Here is a 23,527-nt window from a genome sequence, read left to right as displayed (position 1 = left end):
CATCAGAAATCGACAATCTTCCTGATGGGCTGGCGCCATGCGCATGGTCACCTGTGTCCAAAACTGGGGCTTATTTTTAGCCAAGGATGTATCATCAATGCCCCTTAAAGGAATAGGGTTCTGCAAAGGCTGCAAGGGAAAACCACAACGCCTAGCAAACTCAAAGTCCATTAAGTTCAAGGCTGCGCCTGAATCCACAAACGCTATGACAGAAATTGATGACAATGAGCAGATCAAGGACACAGATAACAGAAATTTAGGTTGTACAGTACTGATGGTAAATGAACTGGCGATCCTCTTTGTCCGCTTAGGGCAGACAGAAATGACATGAGAAGCGTCGCCACAATAATAACACAACCTATTCTGACGTCTGAAACCTTGTCGTTCCGTTCTAGACAGAAACCTATCACACTGCATAGGCTCAGGAATTTGCTCTGAGGATAACGCCACAGCGCGCACAGTTCTGTGCTCCCGCAAGCGCCGGTCAATCTGAATGGCCAGAGACATAGAATCACTCAGACCAGAGGGCGTGGGAAACCCCACCATAACATCTTTAACGGATTCAGAAAGACCCTTTCTGAAAATTGCCGCCAAAGCATCATTATTCCATTTAGTCAACACAGACCATTTTCTTAATTTCTGACAATACGATTCAGCCGCCTCTTGACCCTGAAACAGGGCCAACAAGGTCTTCTCAGCTTGATCCACAGAATTAGGTTCATCATATAATAATCCTAACGCCTGAAAAAAGGAGTCTACATTAAGCAAAGCCGGATTCCCAGATTCCAAGGAAAATGCCCAATCCTGTGGATCGACACGCAGCAGGGAGATGACGATTTTTACCTGCTGAATGGAATCACCGGAGGATCGAGGTCTCAAAGCAAAAAACAGTTAACAGTTGTTTTTAAAACTCAAAAATTTGGACCTGCCACCAAAAAGCAAATCAGGAGTAGGAATCTTCGGTTCTAAAACAGGAGTCTGAACAATATAATCAGAAATACCCTGTACCCTAGCAGCAAGCTGGTCTACAAGAGAAGCTAATTCCTGAACATTCATGCTAGCACAAGGCTCCTCAGCCACCCAGAAATAAAGAGGGAAGAGAAGACAAAGCAGACTGAAGAAAAAAATGGCTCAAGACCTTTCTTCCCTTCTTCTGAGATGCATTTAACTCATTAGGGGCCAGTTGTACTTTTATGATCAGGTGACTTTGGAGCAGCATAAAAACTATCACTAGAGTAAGTGGTAACTATACTGACCGCGAACCCTGATCTTAACACCGCAACTAGAAGTAGCCGTGGGGTGTGCCTAACAAAACCTAGACACCTCGACACAGCCGGAGGACTAAATACCCCTAAAGATGGAAATAGGAATACTATCTTGCCTCAGAGCAGAACCCCAAAGGATAGGCAGCCCCCCACAAATAATGACTGTGAGTAGTAGAAGAAAAGACACACGCAGGCAGAAAACAGGATTTAGCAAAAGAGGTCACATCTAGCTAAATAGGATAGGATAGGACAGGATACTAAGCGGTCAGTATTAAAATCCTTCCAAAAATATCCACAGCAGAATATACAAAAACTCCACCACCTAACTAAAGGTGTGGAGCGTATATCTGCAACTCCAGAGAATCCAACCAGACTGAGAAAACACTGACACAGTCTAAGCTGGACAATAGAAAACAAATGAATAGCACTGAATAAAAGCACACAGCATGTGTGCCACAGAAAATGAAACAGACACTTATCTTTGCTGAATTGGCAGCTAAACAGGAAAGGCCAGGCAGAGATCCAACACTTCCCAAGAAACATTGACAACTGGCAATGACTAATGAGTCCTGCAAACCTAAATACCCCAGTCAGAATTGCAATCAGCAGATACACCTGTCCAAGACTGCAGCCCAGGGACAACTGCATTACCACCTACAACCACAGGAGGGAGCCCAAAAGCAGAATTCACAACAGGCTCCTTATCGGACATATTCTCTCCCTTATTGCTGGGTTTGAGCTCTTGTCTTCCTTTCCTTGCCATTTGGTGGATACAGGTTTTGTATGGTTACATATTCCTGACCATATTGCTTCTCTCTTTGCATGCTATTTTGCATGTTTTTTGCATATTCTTCCTAGGGTCCTAGGATTGAAGGGACTTTTTGAATATATTCGATCTAGGATCTTATATATGTCATCTGTCAGTGGCTAACCACATTTTGAATGCCACTGGACTGCTTTTGTCCTATCCAATGGCTAATATGATACTGTGAATTAGTTGACTATTTTATAATTGCAGACGCGCAGTGTATATATATATATATATACATCAATATATTTTTCCTGTTTAAGCATGTGTATCTTTATCCAGTGTATATAACATCTAAGTCTGAGAAATTTGTTGTGGTTGGTCATTGCCTATACCACACGGCATGACTATAGAGCGGTACATATTGTTTTTAAATGTTTTTATCTATTGCTGTGTCTTTTGTGCTATCACTGTTTGATATTGATAATAAAACTACAAACACTTTTTACTCAGCCTGGGTGTGCATTGCCCATGGTGAACATTTTAGTATTAATACGGTGGTGCCCTCCATGCCTCCTCTTTTTAAAAATACTTTAGTACCAGCGCAAATATTTTCCTGCACTTTTACCGAATGTTACCGATTTTATGAAAATTTGCTCGTGTTTCCGATCATGAATCCGAATGTGCCATATATTGATGCCGAATTTTTGTTTGGTGATCATTTTTCAAACATATTCGCTCATCTAAACTCTTGGGAGGGTCTGCTGGAAAAATGCTCGAGTTTCCCGTGACTTCCATAATACTCATTACTTGAGTTGAGTACCCAAGCAGTCTGACGTACTCCATTCAAGTAACAAGCTCCCATGCATTTTAGTGCTTGCTCATCACTACAGATAATGTAGTAATCCAAACTTTACACAGAAGAAAATAGTAGAATATGGTGGAAAACATTTATGTACATCATTCAAATTGTTTACATTAAGGCCACAGCCCATTTTACTTATATAATGTTTATTTTGCTGGTATAGTTTATTTTTTTTACATTCTTTGTAAACTCTACTAATTCAATACTATTGTAACCAACTAATTTACATAAGAAATATAACCTTTTTTTGTTGGCTCACTTAACCAGTACAACAACACATTTCATTGTAGAATATTATTTTATTATTGTTTTAATAAAAAACAAAAAAAAATACTTTCAGATTTAAGGATAAATTAAATATTCCATCATCTTATAGTCCATTACATGCTTCACCTTAAATTCCTCCTTGAATGTTTATTGTCCCTGTCTCAGAAACCAACATCAAATTGGAGAGGTATAGGGTGCTTTCCAAAAGCATTTTCAGACTTAAGAGAGTTAATCCTGTTAACCTCAGTGTTTTAAGAAACAAAAATCCACAACCTAGGAGACATGGGGCTTTAAAAGACTCCTGTTTTATCATGCAGCCCATTCCTGACTACCTGTCCACAAAGGAAAAAATATGAAAATGAAAAACCATAACGGAAGATCATTACTCCTAGTTGCCATTTACCGCTATACACTACAGCAGGAAGTGTCCTGAGTAAGATTAAAAATTCATTTCACTGTGATAGCATAGACTATTATTCCAAAGGTTATTTCTGCCCTTGAACCAGCAAGGAAAGTCTAATTAAGTTCTCAGCAGCTACGTCAGTTCTCAATTTTATCCAAGTTCTTTGGATATGATGACATGTTGACATACTTGCCCATGAATGGCATATTTCAATAGTATCCTCAGAAAGAGGAGATGGCATTTTAGATATCAAAATGGCTGATTCTTGTAGCCCAATTGCAATCCACCTCATATGGTTCCGCATGGTTTACAAGATCTTTAAGAGTTATTATAAATGTTGAACTTTTGTAGTATTGTCATGTTTATATGTTCAAAAATCCACTGCTGTGTCTCAGAGAGAGGGTCGCATCTGTTCATGAACAATTTTTTTTCAGCCGGATTACAATCCACACAGCTGTTGCTTACGGGATGAAACAATGTTTTATCCTAAGGATAAAAGGAAAAAAAAGGAAACGTTTAGTTTGCATATTATTCAAGCAAACTGCGTACACAAATTATTGCACATGTCTTATCTAAAAACTAGCATGGATATAAATATTTCTCTGCATTTTCATTGTATACTAATGTATACAGCATTTTTATGTAAAGATGAAGAGGTGACCAGAAATGTATTATTCTTATCAACTCAATTTGGAACTTTAAGTAACAATTGTTTCTAGCATATGAACACATTTCCATTTATTGCCTAATGGACTACTAGTACAGTTCATGGCTATCTCAACCAAATCAATAGACAATGAATAGAGTGGTGACATACTGTACATTTCTGATCACTAGTATTCAATTTAAAAGTGTTTTGCTCTTGAATGGAAATAATACCTTTTGGAGTAAAAGTACAGTTATAGGGTGGAAAGTACATATAAAGTCACAGACATTGGAAATAATAAATCAAAATTCACTTAGCATAAACATATTCTACAATATTACAAACAATTTCATGTAAATACTGGCAAAAAAAAAATGCAACAAAAAAGTGCAACAAAAACAAAACCAGAAGTGCCGCCTGTGGCCACAACTCGTGTTATTGCAGTATCTTAAAACATACTCAGGCTCCTGCTCATAGTTTGGCATAGGCTAGACTATTTCCACATGGAAACCTGAAGTTTATAATTACAATGGTATATTCAGGTTTCTTTCTAGAATGTTTCTTTAAAGAAGATACCATGAGTTTTTTTCCCTTCAGAAACAGCAGTAATGTTCATTTATAAATATACAAAGAAATATAACATCAGAGACAGTTTTGGTTGACAACCCCCAGAGCCCTTCCTCCCAACTGCCCAGCCCTCCAACTCCAAAACCAGCTTCTCCACCATTACAGAAGATCAACTCTCCACTCTACTCTCAAGATCGCATCTCACCACCTGTGCACTTGACCCGATCCCATCCCACTTCATCCCAAACCTCGCCACAGTCTTCATCCCAACTCCAAACTATCTCTTCAACCTATCACTAACAACTGGTGTTTTCCCCTCAAGCTTTAAACATGCCTCAATCACACCTTGTTAGGGCTAGTGGAACGCACCGAGTAAATATAGATGTTTTATTGTTATAAATGCATTCGCAGCCCGGGGTCCACCGTGCAGGAGAACCTGCTGCTAGCAAACGGCGGCACTATATGGCGGAATGAACTAGCTCTGTTATTTCGCAGAGTAGCCGTGAAAGCAAAGCACTGTGCCCTGTTAGACTTCACAGAGGCACAGGCTAACTACCCAACTGAGAGCAGTCAGTGGTCATGTATGAACAAAAAACTCCTTGCCGGAGGTGTCAGCATTCTAGAGGCTTATTTCAGCCAGGTCCCTGAATACACACAAACACAATCTCCTCGCCGGAGGTGCCAGCATTCTAGGGGCTTATTTCAGCCGGGTCCCTGAACACAATCTTACATGACCACACTGGCGCAAAGCACATAACTTAGAAATATACTAGCGCATGGCCATGCGGCCATGCGAGCTTTAAATAGTTGCAGTAAGTACATGACCTTCCTAGAAGGACCAATGAGAGGCTGCCACAGAGCCTGAGCACCTTACAGGACCTTCCTGAAGGACCAATGGATTTAGCTGCAGTATCTGAACATGTGACCCTCTCCACTGAGAGATCTTACTCTGGGCATGCTCAGAACGAGAAAAGCAGGACTTAGTCCTAGAAGCGTCTGCTCGCCGCTGCCCAGCACTGGCTTCAATGGCAGAAGCATGAAAAGCAGCAGTAACTATTTGTACAGAGTCAGTCAGACTAAGCAAAATGCTGGGACTGACGTCTCCACTGAGCAGGCTCCACTGTGGCAGGAGAAGAATGGGAGACAGCAGCGGAGATGGCCCGAGATTCCCCCTGTGCAGAGGCGGGAACATGACCCCTAACATTACCCCCCCTCTAGGGCCCCCCCTTGGCCTCGCTATGCTCGAAGGCAGCAATGAGCTGCGGAGCCTGAATGTGCTCAGCAGGCTCCCAGGACCTATCCTCAGGGCCGTAACCCTTCCAGTCCACCAAATAAAATTTTTTGCCACATACCACCTTGCACCCCAAAATAGCGTTCACCTCGTAATCGTCTGTAGACGAACCCGATGTCCCGGCAGATGACTCAGAAAACCGGGACATGTATACGGGCTTAAGGAGGGACACATGAAAGGTGACGGTGATACCAAGGCGTGGAGGAAGGGCTAGATGGTAGACCACAGGATTAACCTGTTCGAGGACCTTGAAGGGACCCAAGTAGCGAGGTGCAAACTTAGTGGACTCAGCATGCAGCCTGATGTTACGGGCGGAGAGCCACACTAAGTCGCCAGGAGCAAAGGTTGGGGCAGGGCACCAATGTGCATTGGTGGAGGACCTCATTCTCTCCATGGAGGCCAAGAAGACATCCTGAGTGCAGTCCCAAATGTCTTGTGCCTCCACTGCCCAGTCTGCCACCCTGGAGTCAGCAGAGGGCATGGGTATAGGCACAGGAACCCGCGGATGCTGGCCGTAATTAAGGAGGAAAGGAGTCTGACCGGTGGAGTCGGCTACAGCGTTGTTAAAGGCAAACTCTGCCCACGGTAACAAGGATGCCCAGTCATCCTGCCTAGCAGAAACAAAATGTCATAAATATGTGACCAGAGTCTTATTGGCCCTCTCAACCAATCCATTCATCTCGGGATGATAAGCTGAGGAGAGATTCAACTCAATACTGAGCAGACGACAAAGCTCTCTCCAGAACCGAGACGCAAACTGAGGACCCCGGTCACTGACAATCTTGTCCGGCATTCCGTGTAGGCGAAAGATATGCTTTATGAACAACACTGCCAGAGCCCATGCAGAAGGTAGCCGTGGAAGAGGCACCAAATGAACCATTTTGGAAAAATGGTCGGTGATCACCCAGATAATGGTGCAGCTACGAGACTTGGGTAAGCCTACCACAAAGTCGATCCTGACCATCTCCCAGGGCCTGTCCGCCACCAGCAGAGGATAAAGCAACCCAGCAGGCCATTGCCAAGGAGACTTGTTCTTGGTGCAAGAGACACACGCCCGAACATAGTCTGCGACATCACGAGCCATATGCGGCCACCAGTATGTCCTCTCCAGTAACTCAGATGTCCTTTTGGAATCAAAATGTCCACCCACCCTGGACGAGTGAGCCCAAAAGAGAACCTCCGGTCACAAACTGGATGGTACAAAAGGCTTGCCCGGAGGCACAGACTCTAGCGAAACTGGGGCCACAGTTCTCAGGCTCTCGGTTGGGACAATAAGATGAGGCTCCTCTTCATCCTCCACAGATGACACAATGGAGCGAGAGAGAGCGTCAGCACGAATGTTCTTCTACCCAGAAAGAAAATGAAGGGTAAAGTGAAAGCGGGAGAAAAACAAGAACCATCTGGCCTGGCGAGAGTTTAACCGCTGTGCTGTGTGCAGGTAAACCAAATTCTTGTGATCTGTGAAGACTTGGAAGGGAAAACAAGCTTCCTCCAAGAGATGTCTCCACTCCGAGAAAGCCAACTTCATGGCTAGCAACTCCCTGTCCCCGATGGAATAATTCCTCTCTGCTGGTGAGAAGGTCTTAGAGAAGAAGAAGCAAGGATGCTTCCGACCTTGAGCATCCTTTTGGAAAAGGACTGCTCCAGCACAACATATGAGGCATCCACCTCCATTATATATAATAATCTTTATAATCTTTATTTTTATATAGCGCTAACATATTCCGCAGCGCTTTACATTTTTGCACACATTATCATCACTGTCCCCGATGGGGCTCACAATCTAAATTCCCTATCAGTATGTCTTTGGAATGTGGGAGGAAACCGGAGTGCCCGGAGGAAACCCACGCAAACACGGAGAGAACATACAAACTCTTTGCAGATGTTGTCCTTGGTGGGATTCGAACCCAGGACTCCAGCGCTGCAAGGCTGCAGTGCTAACCACTAAGCCACCGTGCCGCCCAATAAATGGCTTATCTGCCTGTGCAAAGGCGGGAACTCGACCCCTAACACACCTATTCTCAAAAAGCCCTCTCTTGACCAATCCTCTGTATCTAGCTATCGCCCTATATCACTTCTCCCCTATGCTTCAAAACTATTGGAACAACAAGTCCATCTTGAACTGTCCTCCCATTTCTCTTCTTGCTCCCTCTTTGACAGCTTACAATCTGGCTTCCGGTCACACCACTTCACTGAAAATGCCCTACCTAAGGTCACCAATGACATATTAACCACCAAAAGCAAGCAACACTACTCTGTCATCCTCCTCCTGGACTTGTCCTCTGCCTTTGACACAGTGGACCATTCCCTATTATTAAAGACCCTCTCATCCCTTGGCATCACAGACTTGGCCCTATCCTGGATCTAGTCATACCTAGCAGACAGGACATTCAATGTCTCCCACTCACACACCACCTCACCCCCTATCTGTTCGAGTCCCGCAAGGTTCAGTCCTAGGGTCCATGCTCTTCTCCATTTACTCCTTTTCCCTGGGACAGCTCATAGAATCTCACGGCTTTTAGTATCACCTCTATGCTGATTACACACAGATCTACATATCTGGACCAGTTATCACCACCCTACTAACCAAAATCCCTCAATGTCTGTTCGCTGTTTCATCCTTCTTCTCTGCTAGATTTCTAAAACTTAACATGGACAAAACAGAATTCATCATCTTTCCCCCATCTCACACGACCCCCCCAATGGACCTATCTATTACAGTAAACGGCTGCCCACTCTCCCCAGTCCCACAAGCTCGCTGCTTCGGGGTAATCCTTGACACTCATCTCTCCTTCAAACCACATATCCAAGCCCTTTCCACTTCCAGCCGACTTCAACTCAAAAATATTTCATGGATCCGTACATTCCTAAACCAAGAATCTGCAAAAACCCTAGTCCATGCCATCATCATCTCCCGCCTTGACTACTGCAACCTCCTGCTCTGTGGCCTCCCCTCGAACACTCTCGCACTCCTCAAATCTATTCTAAACTCTGCTGCCCAACTAATCCACCTGTCTCCTTGCTATTCCCTGGCCTATCCCGTCTGTCAATCCCTTCACTGGCTCCCCATTGCCCAGAGACTCCAATTCAAAACCCTAACCATGAGTTACAAAGCCATCCACAACCTGTCTTCTCCATACATCTGTGACCTCGTCTCCCGGTACTTACCTGCACGCAACCTCCGATCCTCACAAGATCACCTTCTCTACTTCCCTCTTATCTCATCCTCCCACAATCGCATACAAGATTTCTCTCGCATATCACCCCTACTCTGGAACTCTCTACTAGAACATATCACACCCTCGTCTACCATAGAAACCTTTAAAAAGAAACTGAAGACCCACCTCTTCCGACAAGCCTATAACCTGCAGTAACCACCAATCGACCAAACCTGTGCGTGACCAGCTCTACCCTCACCTACTGTATCCTCCCCCATCCCTTGTAGATTGTGAGCCCTTGCAGGCAGGGTCCTCTCTTCTACTGTACCAGTCATAACTTGTATAGTTTAAGATTATTGTACTTGCTTTTACTATGTATACCCCTTTTCACATTTAAAGTGACATAGAATAAATGGCGCTATAATAATAATAAATAATAATAAAAAATATATATATATACACACACACATACTGTATTTACAGTACTTGTCATGACTCTGCTGTTGGGTGTCCCAGTACCAAGGGCTCCTTCCATGTCCCAAAAGTCTCTAGCTCGCCCTGTTCCCCAGATTGCTTCTGATGGGAAGATGCCAGGGCAATGTACCTTGCCTAAGCTCCTGAATCCACCCTCAGTCTGCACCCTTACTCCACCCAGGGAAGAGGGGAGTAGTAGGATACCGTAATACACCAGCCATACTAACAAGGTAATACAAACAAGGATAAAGGAAAATACCAATCAGACAAATATATTCAAACAAACAACAGAGGTAAACACTGGAGAGAAGAGGATGGAGTAAAATCAAAGTAGGAGAGGGGAATTAGCACACACCCAAAACCTAGCAATAGTCTCAGATAAATCCACCAAATGCATTCTCAAACAACAACCACAAACCACCATCTATTAACTATACAGCATAAGCTATCTCTGGCAATGTGTGCTAGCCAGGGTCCAGATTATATAGGAGATAGGAGAGGTGAACAGCACACTGTACATGTACAGGTACCCCAGTTTTGGCACCAGTCTTCGTCATGTTTTTCTGGTCTTATATAGTGATTTACACTATGTAGTAACTCTAGTTTCACCCAGACCTTCAAGTGGCCAGCTTTCAAGGTTGTATGAAACTGAGATATCATGGAGTCATCAGACGAGGGGCCATAAACCCCTGGAAAATAAAAGCCACAAGGATTTATATCGAACGACCACAGGCAGAGTTTCAGTAAACCTTATGTTAGGAGTCGAGTTCCCGCCGCTGCACAGGGGGAATCTCAAACCATGTCTGCTGCGGTCTCCCATTCTGCATCAGCCGCAGTGGAGCCTGCTCAGCAGAGATGTCGGTCCCAGCGTCTCACTGAATCTGATACTGTGCAAAGGGTTACTGCTGCCTCTCCAGGCTTTACTATTGTACCCTGCACTGGTCTGCGGCGAGCAGGCTTTTCTGGGACTAAGTCCTGTTTTGCACACACTGAGCATGCCCAGGGCAAGATCTCTCAGTGGAGATCAAGGGTCACATGCTCAGGTACTGCAGCAACTTCCATTAGTCCTCCAGGAAAGCCCTGTACCTGATCAAGTTCTGTGGCAGCCTTCCATTTGTTCTTCTTGGAAGGTCCTGTAGGTGCTACAGCTATAAAAGGTTCTCATGACCGCACGGCCATGCGCTAGTATCAATTTATATTTGAGCTCAGCGCCAGTGTGGTCATGTTTTGTATGCAGTCAGGTACCTGGCTGAAATAAGCCCCTAGAATACTGGCACCTCTGGCGAGGAGTTTTGTGTGTGTATTCAGGGACCCGGCTGAAATAAGCCCCTAGAATGCTGGCACCTCCGGCGAGAAGTTTCATGTTTGCATTTGACTGCATGACCACCATCTGCTCTACTAAGTAGCTGTGTGCCCCTGTGAGCCAAACAGGGCACAGCGTTATCTTTGCTAACAGACTCTGTGAAGTAACAGAGTCTGTTTATACCACTATATAGTACCGCCATATTAAGCTTCAGGTGCTTTCCTGCACGGTGGATCCCGGGTTGCGAACGCACCAACTTCCTCTAATAAATATATATTCGGTGTGTTCCGCCAACCCTAACAGTATACTAGCGCCAGGATCTGGGTAAGTAATGGCGGATGAACAGCGATTGCAGGGGTACATCCAGCTGCTGGCCGGCCGATTGGCATCTCTTGAGCGTGCAACCTCGGTAGTGGATGTTACAGCAATAGCTGTTTAGGCTGCTAGCGTGGCTGCAGCAGCTTCACCCACTGCCACCTCTGTTCCGACTTTATCTCACCTACCATTGCCTGAGAAATACTCTGGGGACAGTAAGTCCTGTAGGGGTTTCGTGAGCCAGTGTGGTATACACCTCGAGCTCCTGGCTGCACGTTTTCCCCCAGAGCGGGCAAAGGTGGGATTCATAATCTCTCTCCTTTCGGACAGAGCTTTGGAGTGGGCTACGCCGTTGTGGGAGCGCAACGATCATGTGGTGCGGAGTGTTCCTCAGTTTCTGGACACTCTTAAACAGGTCTTTGTAGGACCTCAAGTCACCCATGATACAGCGCTCCAACTGCTGGCTTTTACTCAGGGTTCAAGTATGGTCAGCCATTTTGCCGTCCACTTTCGGACATTAGTGTCTGAGTTGGAATGGCCAGATAAAACCCTCATTCCTGTTTTTTGGAGGGGGCTGGATGACCATGTGAAGGATGCTTTCCCCACTAGGGAGATTCCTGCCACACTGGAGGAGCTCATGGCTGTATCAACTTGCATAGACCTTCGTTTTCACGAGCGCAGGTTGGAGCGAGCCCAGTGTAGGCAGAGGTTTCGGCTGGCTCCCACCTTCGCCAGACCTTTGGAATCTCCAGTCCAGGCGTCTGAGTCACATGAGGCCATAGAGGTGACACGAGCGGGATCCAAGTCCCAGTCTGCTCGTGCACTTAAGGTCTGTCATGTTTGCCGGCAGTCAGGACATCTTGCCTCCAAGTGTCCTCAGCGGTCGGGGAAATGTCAGCGTCTAGTGGCAGTTGGAGGAGGTACACTAGACACGGCGACGTTTGCCTCTAAGTTGTCCTTCAAGGGGACAATTACCATAGGCCCATCCACTCTTATGGTAGAGCTATGCGTGGACTCTGGGCGGAGGGTAATTTTATGTCATCCGCTTTCGCCCAGCATCACGCAATACCCCTGGTGATGCTCGCCAAACCAGTAACCGTTTGAGTGGTAAATGGGTCGACACTACCCTCACAGATTACCCACCAAACCATTCCTTTCACTCTATCTGTGTCTCCATCACATCAGGAGATTATCTCTCTATTAGTCATTCCTGAGGGAATTGATGAGGTCCTGTTGGGGATACCATGGCTACGCTATCATTCTCCTCATATAGAGTGGTCCTTATGGAGAATTTTGGGATGGCGTAAATCCTGTGAGGGTAGATGTCAGAGGGAGTGCGTTCAGGTTGCTACAACAGAGGTACCCGCAGATCTTTCCTCTCTCCCCAAGCACTATTGGCCCTATGTGGACGTGTTCTCCGAAAGGGCTGCGGAGACCCTTCCGCCTCACCGCCCCTATGACTGTCCTATTGACCTCTTGCCTGATGCTGAGCCTCCCCGGGGTCGAGTCTATCCGTTATCTCTCCCGGAGACGGAGGCAATGTCTCAGTACATCCAAGAGAATCTGGCAAGAGGATTCATTAGGAAGTCAGTGTCACCTGCAGGGTCTGGGTTCTTCTTCATGCAGAAGAAGAGTGGAGACTTACGTCCATGCATAGACTACAGGGGTCTTAACGCCATCACCGTTAAGAACAAGTACCCTTTACCCCTGATATCTGAGCTTTTTGATAGGCTACGGGGAGCAAGGGAATTTACAAAATTAGATCTGCGGGGTGCTTACAACCTGATTCGCATCCGTGAGGGGGACGAATGGAAGACGGCTTTTAACACCAGGGATGGGCACTATGAATATTTGGTGATGCCCTTCGGGCTCTGTAATGCCCCAGCCATTTTCCGAGACTTTGTGAACGACATCTTCCGGGATATGCTCACCACGTCGGTCGTAGTCTATCTGGATGATATTCTCATCTACTCTCCAGATATTGACTCCCATCGGAGAGATGTTCGCAAAGTCTTCGACCTTTTACGGGCAAACTCCCTCTACGCCAAGTTGTAGAAGTGTGTGTTTGAGCAGGAGTCCTTTCCTTTCCTTGGTTATATCATCTCTGCCCAGCGTTTGGCTATGGATCCTGCCAAGCTACAGGCTGTGATGGACTGGCTGGAACCCCATTCACTTAAAGCGGTGCAGCACTTTATGGGGTTCATTAATTGTTATTGTCAGTTCATCCCACACTTCTCAACTTTGGTAGCTCCCTTGGTTGCCCTCACCAAGAAGGAGGATGTCTCCAAGGCCTTCCTCTCGGTTAAGTCACACTTCGCTAGCGCTCCCATTCTACATTGCCCTGATGTAGATAAGCCATTTTTCACGGAGGTGGATGCCTCATCCGTTGGTGCTGGAGCAGTCCTTTTCCAAAAGGATGCTCAAGGTCGGAAGCATCCTTGCTTCTTCTCCAAGACCTTCACACCGGCGGAGAGAAATTATTCCATCGGGGACAGGGAGTTGCTAGCCATGAAGTTGGCTTTCTCAAAGTGGAGACACCTCTTGGAGGGAGCTCGCTTTCCCTTCCAGGTTTTCACTGACCACAAGAACTTGGTATATCTACAGACGGCCCAGCGGTTGAATTCTTGCCAGGCTAGATGGTCCCTGTTCTTCTCCTGGTTTCATTTTACTCTTCATTTTCTCTCCGGGGAGAAGAAAATTCGCACCAACGCTCTCTCCCGCTCCATAGTGTCATGTGAGGAGGAGGAGCCTCAGCTTAATGTCCCTTCTGCGAGCCTGAGAACTGTAGCTCCGGTTTCGCTAGAGTCTGTGCCCCTGGGCAAGACTTTCGTGCCAGCAAATTTGCGACCGGAGGTCCCTTTGGGACCAAAAGGACATCTGAGCTTTTGGCGAGAACGTACTGGTGGCCGCATATGGCCCATGATGTCGGGGACTAAATTCGGGCGTGCGTTTCCTGCGCCCAGAATCTGTCTCCTCGGCAATGGCCTGCTGGGTTGCTTTACCCCCTACCGGTGGCAGACAGGCCCTTGGAAATGGTCGGGATGGACTTCGGGGCTTAGCCAAGTCTCATAGCTGCACCGTTATCTGGGTTGTCACCGATCATTTCTCTAAAATGGTGCACTTGGTGCCGCTTCCACGGTTACCTTCTGCACGGGCCTTGGAGGCGTTGTTCATAAAACATATTTTCTGTTTACATGGAATGTCTGATAAAATTGTCAGCGACCGGGTTCCCCAGTTCGCGTCTCGGTTTTGGAGAGAGCTCTGCCGTTTACTCAGCATAGAGTTGAATCTCTCCTCTACATACCATCCCGAGACGAATGGGTTGGTAGAGAGGACCAACCAGACTCTGGTGACATACTTGCGGCATTTTGTCTCTGCTAGGCAGGATGACTGGGCATCTTTGCTACCTTGGGTGGAAATTGCCTTGAACAACACCGTAGCCGATTCCACTGGGCAGACTCCTTTTCTCCTTAATTACAGCCAGCATCCGCATGTCCCTGTGCCCATGCCCATGTCATCCACCGATTCTAGGGTGGCAGACTGGGCGGTGGAGGCTCATGACATTTGGGACCGCACACAGGATGCCATCCGGGCCTCCAAGGAGAGAATGAGGGTTTCTGCTGATACACACCGGTGCCCCGCTCCGACCTTTGCTCCTGGCGACTTAGTGTGGCTCTCCGCCTGTAACATCAGGCTGCAAGTTAAGTCCACTAAGTTTGCACCTCGCTACATTGGCCCATTCAAGGTTCTGGAACAGGTCAACCCTGTGGTCTACCGATTGGCTATTCCTCCACGTCTTGGTATCACCGACACTTTTCACGTTTCCCTCTTAAAGCCCGTTCATATGTCCCGGTTTTCTGAGTCATTTGCCGGGACATCGGGTTCATCCACGGATGAGTTTGAGGTGAATGCTATCATGGGGTGCAAGGTGGTATGTGGCAAGAAATATTATCTGGTGGACTGGAAGGGTCACGGTCCAGAAGATAGAACCTGGGAACCTATGGAGCACATTCGGGCTCCGCTGCTCATTGCAGCTTTTGAGCATAGCGAGGCTCAAGGAGGAGGGGCCCAAGGAGGGGGGTAATGTTAGGAGCCGAGTTCCCACCGCTGCACAGGGGGAATCTCAAACCATGTCTGCTGCGGTCTTCCATTCTGCATCAGCTGCAGTGGAGCCTGCTCAGCAGAGACGTCGGTCCCAGCATCTCACTGAATCTGATACTGTGCAAAGGGTTACTGCTGCCTCTCCAGGCTTTACTATTGTACCCTGCACTGTTCTGTGGTGAGCAGGCTTTAATGGGACTAAGTCCTGCTTTGCACACACTGAGCATGCCCAGGGCAAGATCTCTCAGTGGAGATCAAGGGTCACATGCTCAGGTACTGCAGCAACTTCCATTAGTCCTCCAGGAAGGCCCTGTACCTGATCAAGTTCTGTGGCAGCCTTTTATTGGTCCTTCTTGGAAGGTCCTGTAGGTGCTACAGCTATAAAAGGTTCTCATGACCGCACGGCCATGTGCTAGTATCAATTTAATGTTTGCATTTGACTGCATGACCACCATCTGCTCTACTAAGTAGCTGTGTGCCCCTGTGAGCCAAACAGGGCACAGCGTTATCTTTGCCAACAGACTCTGTGAAGTAACAGAGTCTGTTTATACCACTATATATTACCGCCATATCTAGCTGCAGGTGCTTTCCTGCACAGTGAATCCCGGGTTGTGAACGCACCAACTTCCTCTAATAAATATATATTCGGTGCATTCCACCAACCCTAACACCTTAATGTTTTACAATGACAAATAGCAAACATATAGCGGCTTAGAACTGTTTGTGAAGTGAATAAACAAACATTTCTCAAGATTGTGTCACTATGAGTATTGTCTGTCACATCTGTAAATGTTTTACAAGAAATGCAGCTATGTGATTGTCTGAATACATTCGGTATACAGTATTTTAATCCTGATTCCAAATCGCCATTTGTATATTCATCATTGGTACATTTTAGGCAGCCAAACTTATTGCTCTCAAGGAGAAAAGCTAACATAGTCGACAAAGAAATATTTGTAATGAACTACTGAGCCAAACTAACAGCATTGCTTTATCAAATTTATATGAAGTCTATTGTGCCCAATGTGAGCAACCAGGCAACACAAAAAGGAGCTTTTCAAGTGAGCTCTTTAAGGTACACAAATGTTATGAAGTCTTTGCCAACAAGGATGTGGTTTCACCAATGGGGTCCCTTATTTTAAAAAATACTATTTCCATCACAGTCCCCTTTCCCAAAATTCACCATACAGAGCACGTTCACCCTGGTGATCTAGTGGCAGTTAAAGGACACATTGCAGGAGACAGAGTTAAGAAGTAGGCACAATATAATGTAATGCCCAATTCCCCAATGTGGGGTCCTTTTTTAATAAATAAAATAGTGCCATCACAAACCCCTTGCCCAAAATTCACCATACAGAGTACATTCAACCTGGTGATCTAGTGGCAGTTAAAGGACACATTGCAGGAGACAGAGTTTAGAAGTAGGCCCAATGTAACATCCTGTCCAATTCTCCAATGTTGGGTCCTTTCCCTGGTCATCGAGTGGTTCTGGATGATGAGGATAAGGAGGAGGTTAATAACAAACAGACCAAATCTGGAAGCGTATACCAATGTGTGGTTGTGAAGAGGTGCATGAGAATACACCTCTCCAAAAGATAGAATGTATTGGAGCGGTTATGTTTCACTGTTTTCACTTGGTGGTGTACAGAAGTCTTTCCCAATTCAGCCCTTGTTCATTTTTATAAGAGTCAGCCTGTCAGCATTTTCAGTTGACAGGCCGATGCACTTATCTGTTATAGTTCCAAAAGCGGCACTAAAAACCCACTCTGACAGAAAGCTAGCAGCAGGGCAGGCCAGGAACTCCAAGGCATAGAGAGCCAGTTCATGCCACATGTCCAGCTTGGATACCCAATAATTAAAAGGCACAGAGAATCATGGAGGACATTTGTACGATCTGCAAGGTACTCTCTCACCATCTTCCCAAACATTGCACTTTTTGTGACAGCACCCCTTGCCTCTGTGCCGTCACGATGGGAGAGTCTGAGAAATGTGTCCCAGAACTTTGCCATTGTTCCCCTGCCTGAGCTGGATTGTACTTTTGTCTCTCTCGCTTGGAGTCCTTAGTTGTACAACAATCTCTGACATCTGCTGCCAGCGTTCTCACATGGGAATTTTCTAAGTAATTCCGCTACAAGGACCCTCTGGTACTGCAACATTTTAGTACACCTCTTTGCTTCTGGTAGAAGAGATTGAAAGTTCTCCTTGTACAGTGGATCTAGAAGTGTCACCAACAAGTAATGAGTGTCACCAACAAGTAATGAGTGTCACCCAAAATTTTTATAATGCGAGGGTCACATGAAACGCAGCACAACATAAAGTCAGCCATGCATGCCAGACTTCTAACAGGCAAGACTTCCGTGTCCTCACCAACAGGATGACTGACCAAGCTGTCCTCCTCCTCCTCATCCTCCTCCTCCGTGTCCACGGGCCATCCCCGCTGAACAGATGGTATGACAGCTGTGTTTGTAGTACCGTCAATAGCGCATGAAAGTAGCTCCTGTTCTTCCTCCTCCTCATTGACTACTAATCTACATTGAGAAGATATGAGGCTGGTCTGAGTGTAATCACCCTGTATGTTTCCTTGCTCCATGTCCTTGTGCTCTGCCTGCAATGCATCCTCTTTAACCCCTTTCTGACATTAGACGTACTATCCCGTCGAGGTGGGGTGGGCCTGTATGACCACCAATGGGATAGTACGTCATATGCATGCAGCCGCGCTCACGGGGGGAGCGCGGCCGATCGCGGCCGGGTGTCAGCTAACTATCGCAGCTGACATCCGGCACTATGTGCCAGGAGCTGTCATGGACCACCCCCGGCACATTAACCCCCATCACACTGCGATCAAACATGATCGCAGTGTTCCGGCGGTATAGGGAAGCATCGCGCAGGGAGGGGGTTCCCTGCGTGCTTCCCTGAGACCCCCGAAGCAACGCGATGTGATCACATTGCTGCGAGGGTCTCTTACCTCCTCCCTGCAGCAGACCCAGATCCAAAATTGCCGCGGGGCTGCACCCGGGTCCTGCAGGGAGGTGGCTTCACAGCGCCTGCTCAGATCAGGCGCAAGGAAGCCTCTAGGAGTGCACAGCAAAGTGTCAGATCAGCGGTCTTACACTATAACATTATGCCCCACCAGGGCAATGTTGTAGTGTAAAAAAAAATATTCACATGTGTAAAAAAACTTTTAAAAAATTCCTAAAAAAAAATATATTGTTCCTAAAAATACATTTCTTTATCTAAATAAAAAAAACAATAAAAGTACACATAATTAGTATCGCCGCATCCGTAATTACCCGACCTATAAAACTGTCCCACTAGTTCACCCCTTCAGTGAACACCGTGGAAAAAAATAACGAGGCAAAAAACAACGCTTTATTATCATACCAACAAACAAAAAGTGGAATAACACGTGTTCAAAAATACGGATATAAATAACCATGGTACCGCTAAAAACAACATCTTGTCCCGCAAAAAACGAGCCGCCATACAGCGTCATCAAAGAAAAAAGAAAAAAGTCATAGTCCTCAGAAAAAAGCAATGCAAAAATAATTATTTTTTCTATAAAATAGTTTTTATCGTATAAAAGTGCCAAAACATTAACCCCTTCCCGACCTTTGACGCCACGTAGGCGTCATGAAAGTCGGTGCCAATCCGACCCATGACGCCTATGTGGCGTCATGGAATGATCGCGTCCCTGCAGATCCGGTGAAAGGGTTAACTCCAATTTCACCCGATCTGCAGGGACAGGGGGAGTGGTAGTTTAGCCCAGGGGGGGTGGCTTCACCCCCCCGTGGCTACGATCGCTCTGATTGGCTGTTGAAGGTGAAACTGCCAATCAGAGCGATTTGTAATATTTCACCTATTAAAACTGGTGAAACATTACAATCCAGCCATGGCCGATGCTGCAATATCATCGGCCATGGCTGCAAACACTAATGTGCCCCCACCCCACCCCACCGATCGCCCCCCCAAGCCACCGATATGTCCGGTACACTGCTCCGGCTCCCCTCCGTCCTGTGCTCCGCTCCCCCGTGGTCTTGTCCGCTCCCCCCGTGCTGCAATCACCCCCCCGTGCTCTGATCCAACCCCCTGCGCTCCGATCCACCCCCTGTGCTCCAATCCACCCCCCCCGTGCTGCGATCCACCCCCGCGCTCCGATCCACCCCCCACGCTCCGATCCACCCCCCCTGTGCTCCGATCCCCCCCCCGTGCTCCGATCCCCCCGTGCTCCGCCCCTACCCCATCATACTTACCGATCCTCCCGGGGTCTGTCCGTCTTCTCCCTGGGCGCCGCCATCTTCCAAAATGGCGGGCGCATGCACAGTGCGCCCGCCGAATCTGCCAGCCGGCAGATTCATTCCAAAGTGCATTTTGATCACTGAGATATAATCTATCACAGTGATCAAAATAAAAAAAATAGTAAATGACCCCCCCCCCTTTGTTACCCCCATAGGTAGGGACAATAAAAAAATAAAGATTTTTTTTTCCCACTAAGGTTAGAAAAGGGTTAGGGTTAGGGTTTCGATATGTGCACACGTATTCTGGTCCTCTGCGGATTTTTCCGCTGCGGATTTCATAAATCCGCAGTGCTAAACCGCTGCGCAGTTATGGCGGATTTACTGCGGTTTTTCTGCACATTTCACTGCAGTTTTACAACTGCGATTTTCTATTGGAGCAGTTGTAAAACCGCTGCGGAATCCGCAGAAAGAAGTGACATGCTGCGGAATGTAAACCGCTGCGTTTCCGTGCAGTTTTTCTGCAGCATGTGTACAGCGATTTTTGATTCCCATAGGTTTACATTGAACTGTAAACTCATGGGAAACTGCTGCAGATCCGCAACATTTTCCGCAGCGTGTGCACATACCTTTAGAATTAAGCTATGTGCACACGGTGCGGATTTGGCTGCGGATCCGCAGCGGATTGGCCGCTGAGGATTCGCAGCAGTGTTCCATCAGGTTTACAGTACCAAGTAAACTTACGGAAAACCAAATCCGCTGTGCCCATGGTGCGGAAAATACAGCGCGGAAATGCTGCGTTGTATTTTCCGCAGCATGTCAATTCTTTGTGCGGATTCCGCAGCGTTTTACACCTGTTCCTCAATAGGAATCTGCAGGTGAAATCTGCACAAAAAACACTGGAAATCCGCGGTAAATCCGCAGGTAAAACGTAATGCCTTTTACCCGCGAATTTTTCAAAAATGATGCTGAAAAATCTCACACGAATCCGCAACGTGGGCACATAGCCTTAGGGTTAGGGTTGGAATTAGGGTTGTGGTTAGGGTTGTGATTAGGGTTATGGCTACAGTTGGGATTAGGGTTAGAGGTGTGTTGGGGTTAGTGTTGGAGGTAGAATTGAGGGGTTTCCACTGTTTAGGCACATCAGGGGTCTCCAAACGCAACATGGCGCCACCATTGATTCCAGCCAATCTTGTATTCAAAAAGTCAAATGGTGCTCCCTCACTTCCGAGCCCCGACGTGTGCCCAAACAGTGGTTCACCCCCACATATGGGGTACCAGCATACTCAGAACAAACTGCGCAACAATTATTGGGGTCCAATTTCTCCTGTTACCCTTGTGAAAATAAAAATTGCTTGCTAAAACATCATTTTTGAGGAAAGAAAAATGATTTTTTATTTTCACGGCTCTGTGTTGTAAATGTCTGTGAAGCAATTGGGGGTTCAAAGTGCTCACCACATATCTAGATAAGTTCCTTGGGGGGTCTAGTTTCTAAAATGGGGTCACTTGTGGGGGTTTCTACTGTTTAGGCACACCAGGGGCTATGCAAACGCAACGTGACGCCCGCAGACCATTCCATCAAAGTCTGCATTTCAAAAGTCACTACTTCCCTTCTGAGCCCCAACGTGTGCCCAAACAGTGGTTTACCCCCACACATGGGGTATTAGCATACTCAGGAGAAACTGGACAACAACTTCTGTGGTCTAATTTCTCCTGTAACTCTTGGGAAAATAAAAAATTCTGGGCTAAATAATTATTTTTGAGGAAAGAAAACGTATTTATTATTTTCACGGCTCTGCGTTATAAACTTCTGTGAAGCACTTTGGGGTTCAATGTGCTCACCACACATCTAGATAAGTTCCTTTCGGGGTCTAGTTTCCAAAATGGGGTCACTTGTGTGGGGGTTCTACTGTTTAGCCACATCAGGGGCTCTGCAAACGCAACGTGAAGCCCGCAGAGCATTCCATCAAAGTCTGCATTTCAAAACATCACTACTTCACTTCCGAGCCCCGGCATGTGCCCAAACAGTAGTTTACCCCCACATATGGGGTATCACCCTACTCAGGAGAAACTGGACAACAAATATTGGGGTCAAATTTCTCCTGTTACCCTTGGGAAAATTAAAAAATTCTGGGCTAAATAATTATTTTTGAGGAAAGAAAACGTATTTATTATTTTCACGGCTCTGCGTTATAAACTCCTGTGAAGCACTTGGGGGTTCAAAGTGCTCACCACACATCTAGATAAGTTCCTTGTGGGGTCTAATTTCCAAAATGGGGTCACTTATTGGGGGTTTCTACTGTTTAGCCACATCAGGGTCTCTGCAAACGCAACGTGATGCCCGCAGAGCATTCCATCAAAGTCTGCATTTCAAAACGTCACTACTTCACTTCCGAGCCCCGTCATGTGCCCAAACAGTGGTTTACCCCCACATATGGGGTATCAGCGTACTCAGGAGAAACTGTACAACAACTTTTGGAGTCAAATTTCTCCTGTTACCTTTGGGAAAATAAAAAATTGCAGGCTAAAAGATCATTTTTGAGAAAATAATTTTTTTTTTCATGGCTCTGCGTTATAAACTTCTGTGAAGCACTTGGGGGTTCAAAGTCCTCACCACACATCTAGATTAGTTCCTTTGGGGGTCTAGTTTCCAAAATGGGGTGATTTGTGGGGGATCTCCAACGTTTAGGCACACAGGGGCTCTTCAAACGTGACATGGTGTCCGCTAATGATTGGAGCTAATTTTCCATTTAAAAAGCCAAATGGCGTGCCTTCCCTTCCAAGCCCTGCCGTGCGCCCAAACAGTGGTTTACCCCCACATATGGGGTATCAGCGTACTCAGGACAAACTGGACAACAACATTTGGGGTCCAATTTCTCCTATTACCCTTGGCAAAATAGGAAATTCCAGGCTAAAAAATCATTTTTGAGGAAAGAAAAATTATTTTTTATTTTCATGGCTCTGCGTTATAAACTTCTGTGAAGCACCTGGGGGTTTAAAGTGCTCAATATGCATCTAGATAAGTTTCTTGGGGGGTCTAGTTTCCAAAATGGGGTCACTTGTGGGGGAGCTCCAATGTTTAGGCACACAGGGGCTCTCCAAACGCGACATGGTGTCCGCTAACGATGGAGATAATTTTTCATTCAAAAAGTCAAATGGCGCTCCTTCCCTTCCGAGCCTTACCATGTGCCCAAACAGTGGTTTATCCCCACATGTGAGGTATCGGCGTACTCAGGAGAAATTGTCCAACAAATTTTAGGATCCATTTTATCCTGTTGCCCATGTAAAAATGGAAAAATTGAGGCTAAAAGAATTTTTTTGTGAAAAAAAGTACTTTTTCATTTTTACGGATCAATTTGTGAAGCACCTGGGGGTTCAAAGTGCTCACTATGCATCTAGATAAGTTCCTTGGAGCATCTAGTTTCCAAAATGGGGTCACTTGTGGGAGAGCTCCAATTTTTAGGCACAGGGGGGCTCTCCAAACATGACATGGTGTCCGCTAAAGAGTGGAGCCAATTTTTCATTCAAAAAGTCAAATGGCGCTCCTTCCCTTCCAAGCCTTGCCGTGCACCCAAACAGTGGTTTACTCCCACATATGAGGTATCAGCGTACTCAGTACAAATTGGTCAACAACTTTCGTGGTTCAGTTTCTCCTTTTACCATTGGGAAAATAAAAAAATTCTTGCTAAAATATAATTTTTGTGACTAAAAAGTTAAATGTTCATTTTTTCCTTCCATATTGCTTCTGCTGCTGTGAAGCACCTGAAGGGTTAATAAACTTCTTGAATGTGGTTTTGAGCACCTTGAGGGGTGCATTTTTTAGAATGGTGTCACTTTTGGGTATTTTCAGCCATATAGACCCCTCAAACTGACTTCAAATGTGAGGTGGTCC

At 46.1% G+C, this 23,527-nt stretch overlaps 1 protein-coding gene across 1 annotated transcript in view; it reads right to left on the bottom strand.

Moving 5' to 3' along the window:
- Positions 1–3,157: 3,157 nt before the first annotated feature.
- Positions 3,158–23,527, bottom strand: part of GALNTL6 (polypeptide N-acetylgalactosaminyltransferase like 6) — a 3,161,254-nt gene continuing 3,140,884 nt past the window's right edge. The window contains exon 12 of the mRNA XM_069744235.1: positions 3,158–4,034. Coding sequence (XP_069600336.1) covers positions 3,867–4,034 — 168 coding nt within the window. The 3' untranslated portion in view covers positions 3,158–3,866. The remainder of the gene's footprint in view (positions 4,035–23,527) is intronic.

The sequence above is a fragment of the Ranitomeya imitator genome, chromosome 1 (assembly GCF_032444005.1).
Source record: "Ranitomeya imitator isolate aRanImi1 chromosome 1, aRanImi1.pri, whole genome shotgun sequence".
Classification (NCBI taxonomy): domain Eukaryota; kingdom Metazoa; phylum Chordata; class Amphibia; order Anura; family Dendrobatidae; genus Ranitomeya; species Ranitomeya imitator.
The sequence above is the reverse complement of the archived record's forward strand: the minus strand, read 5'-3'. Positions and strand labels throughout refer to the sequence as shown.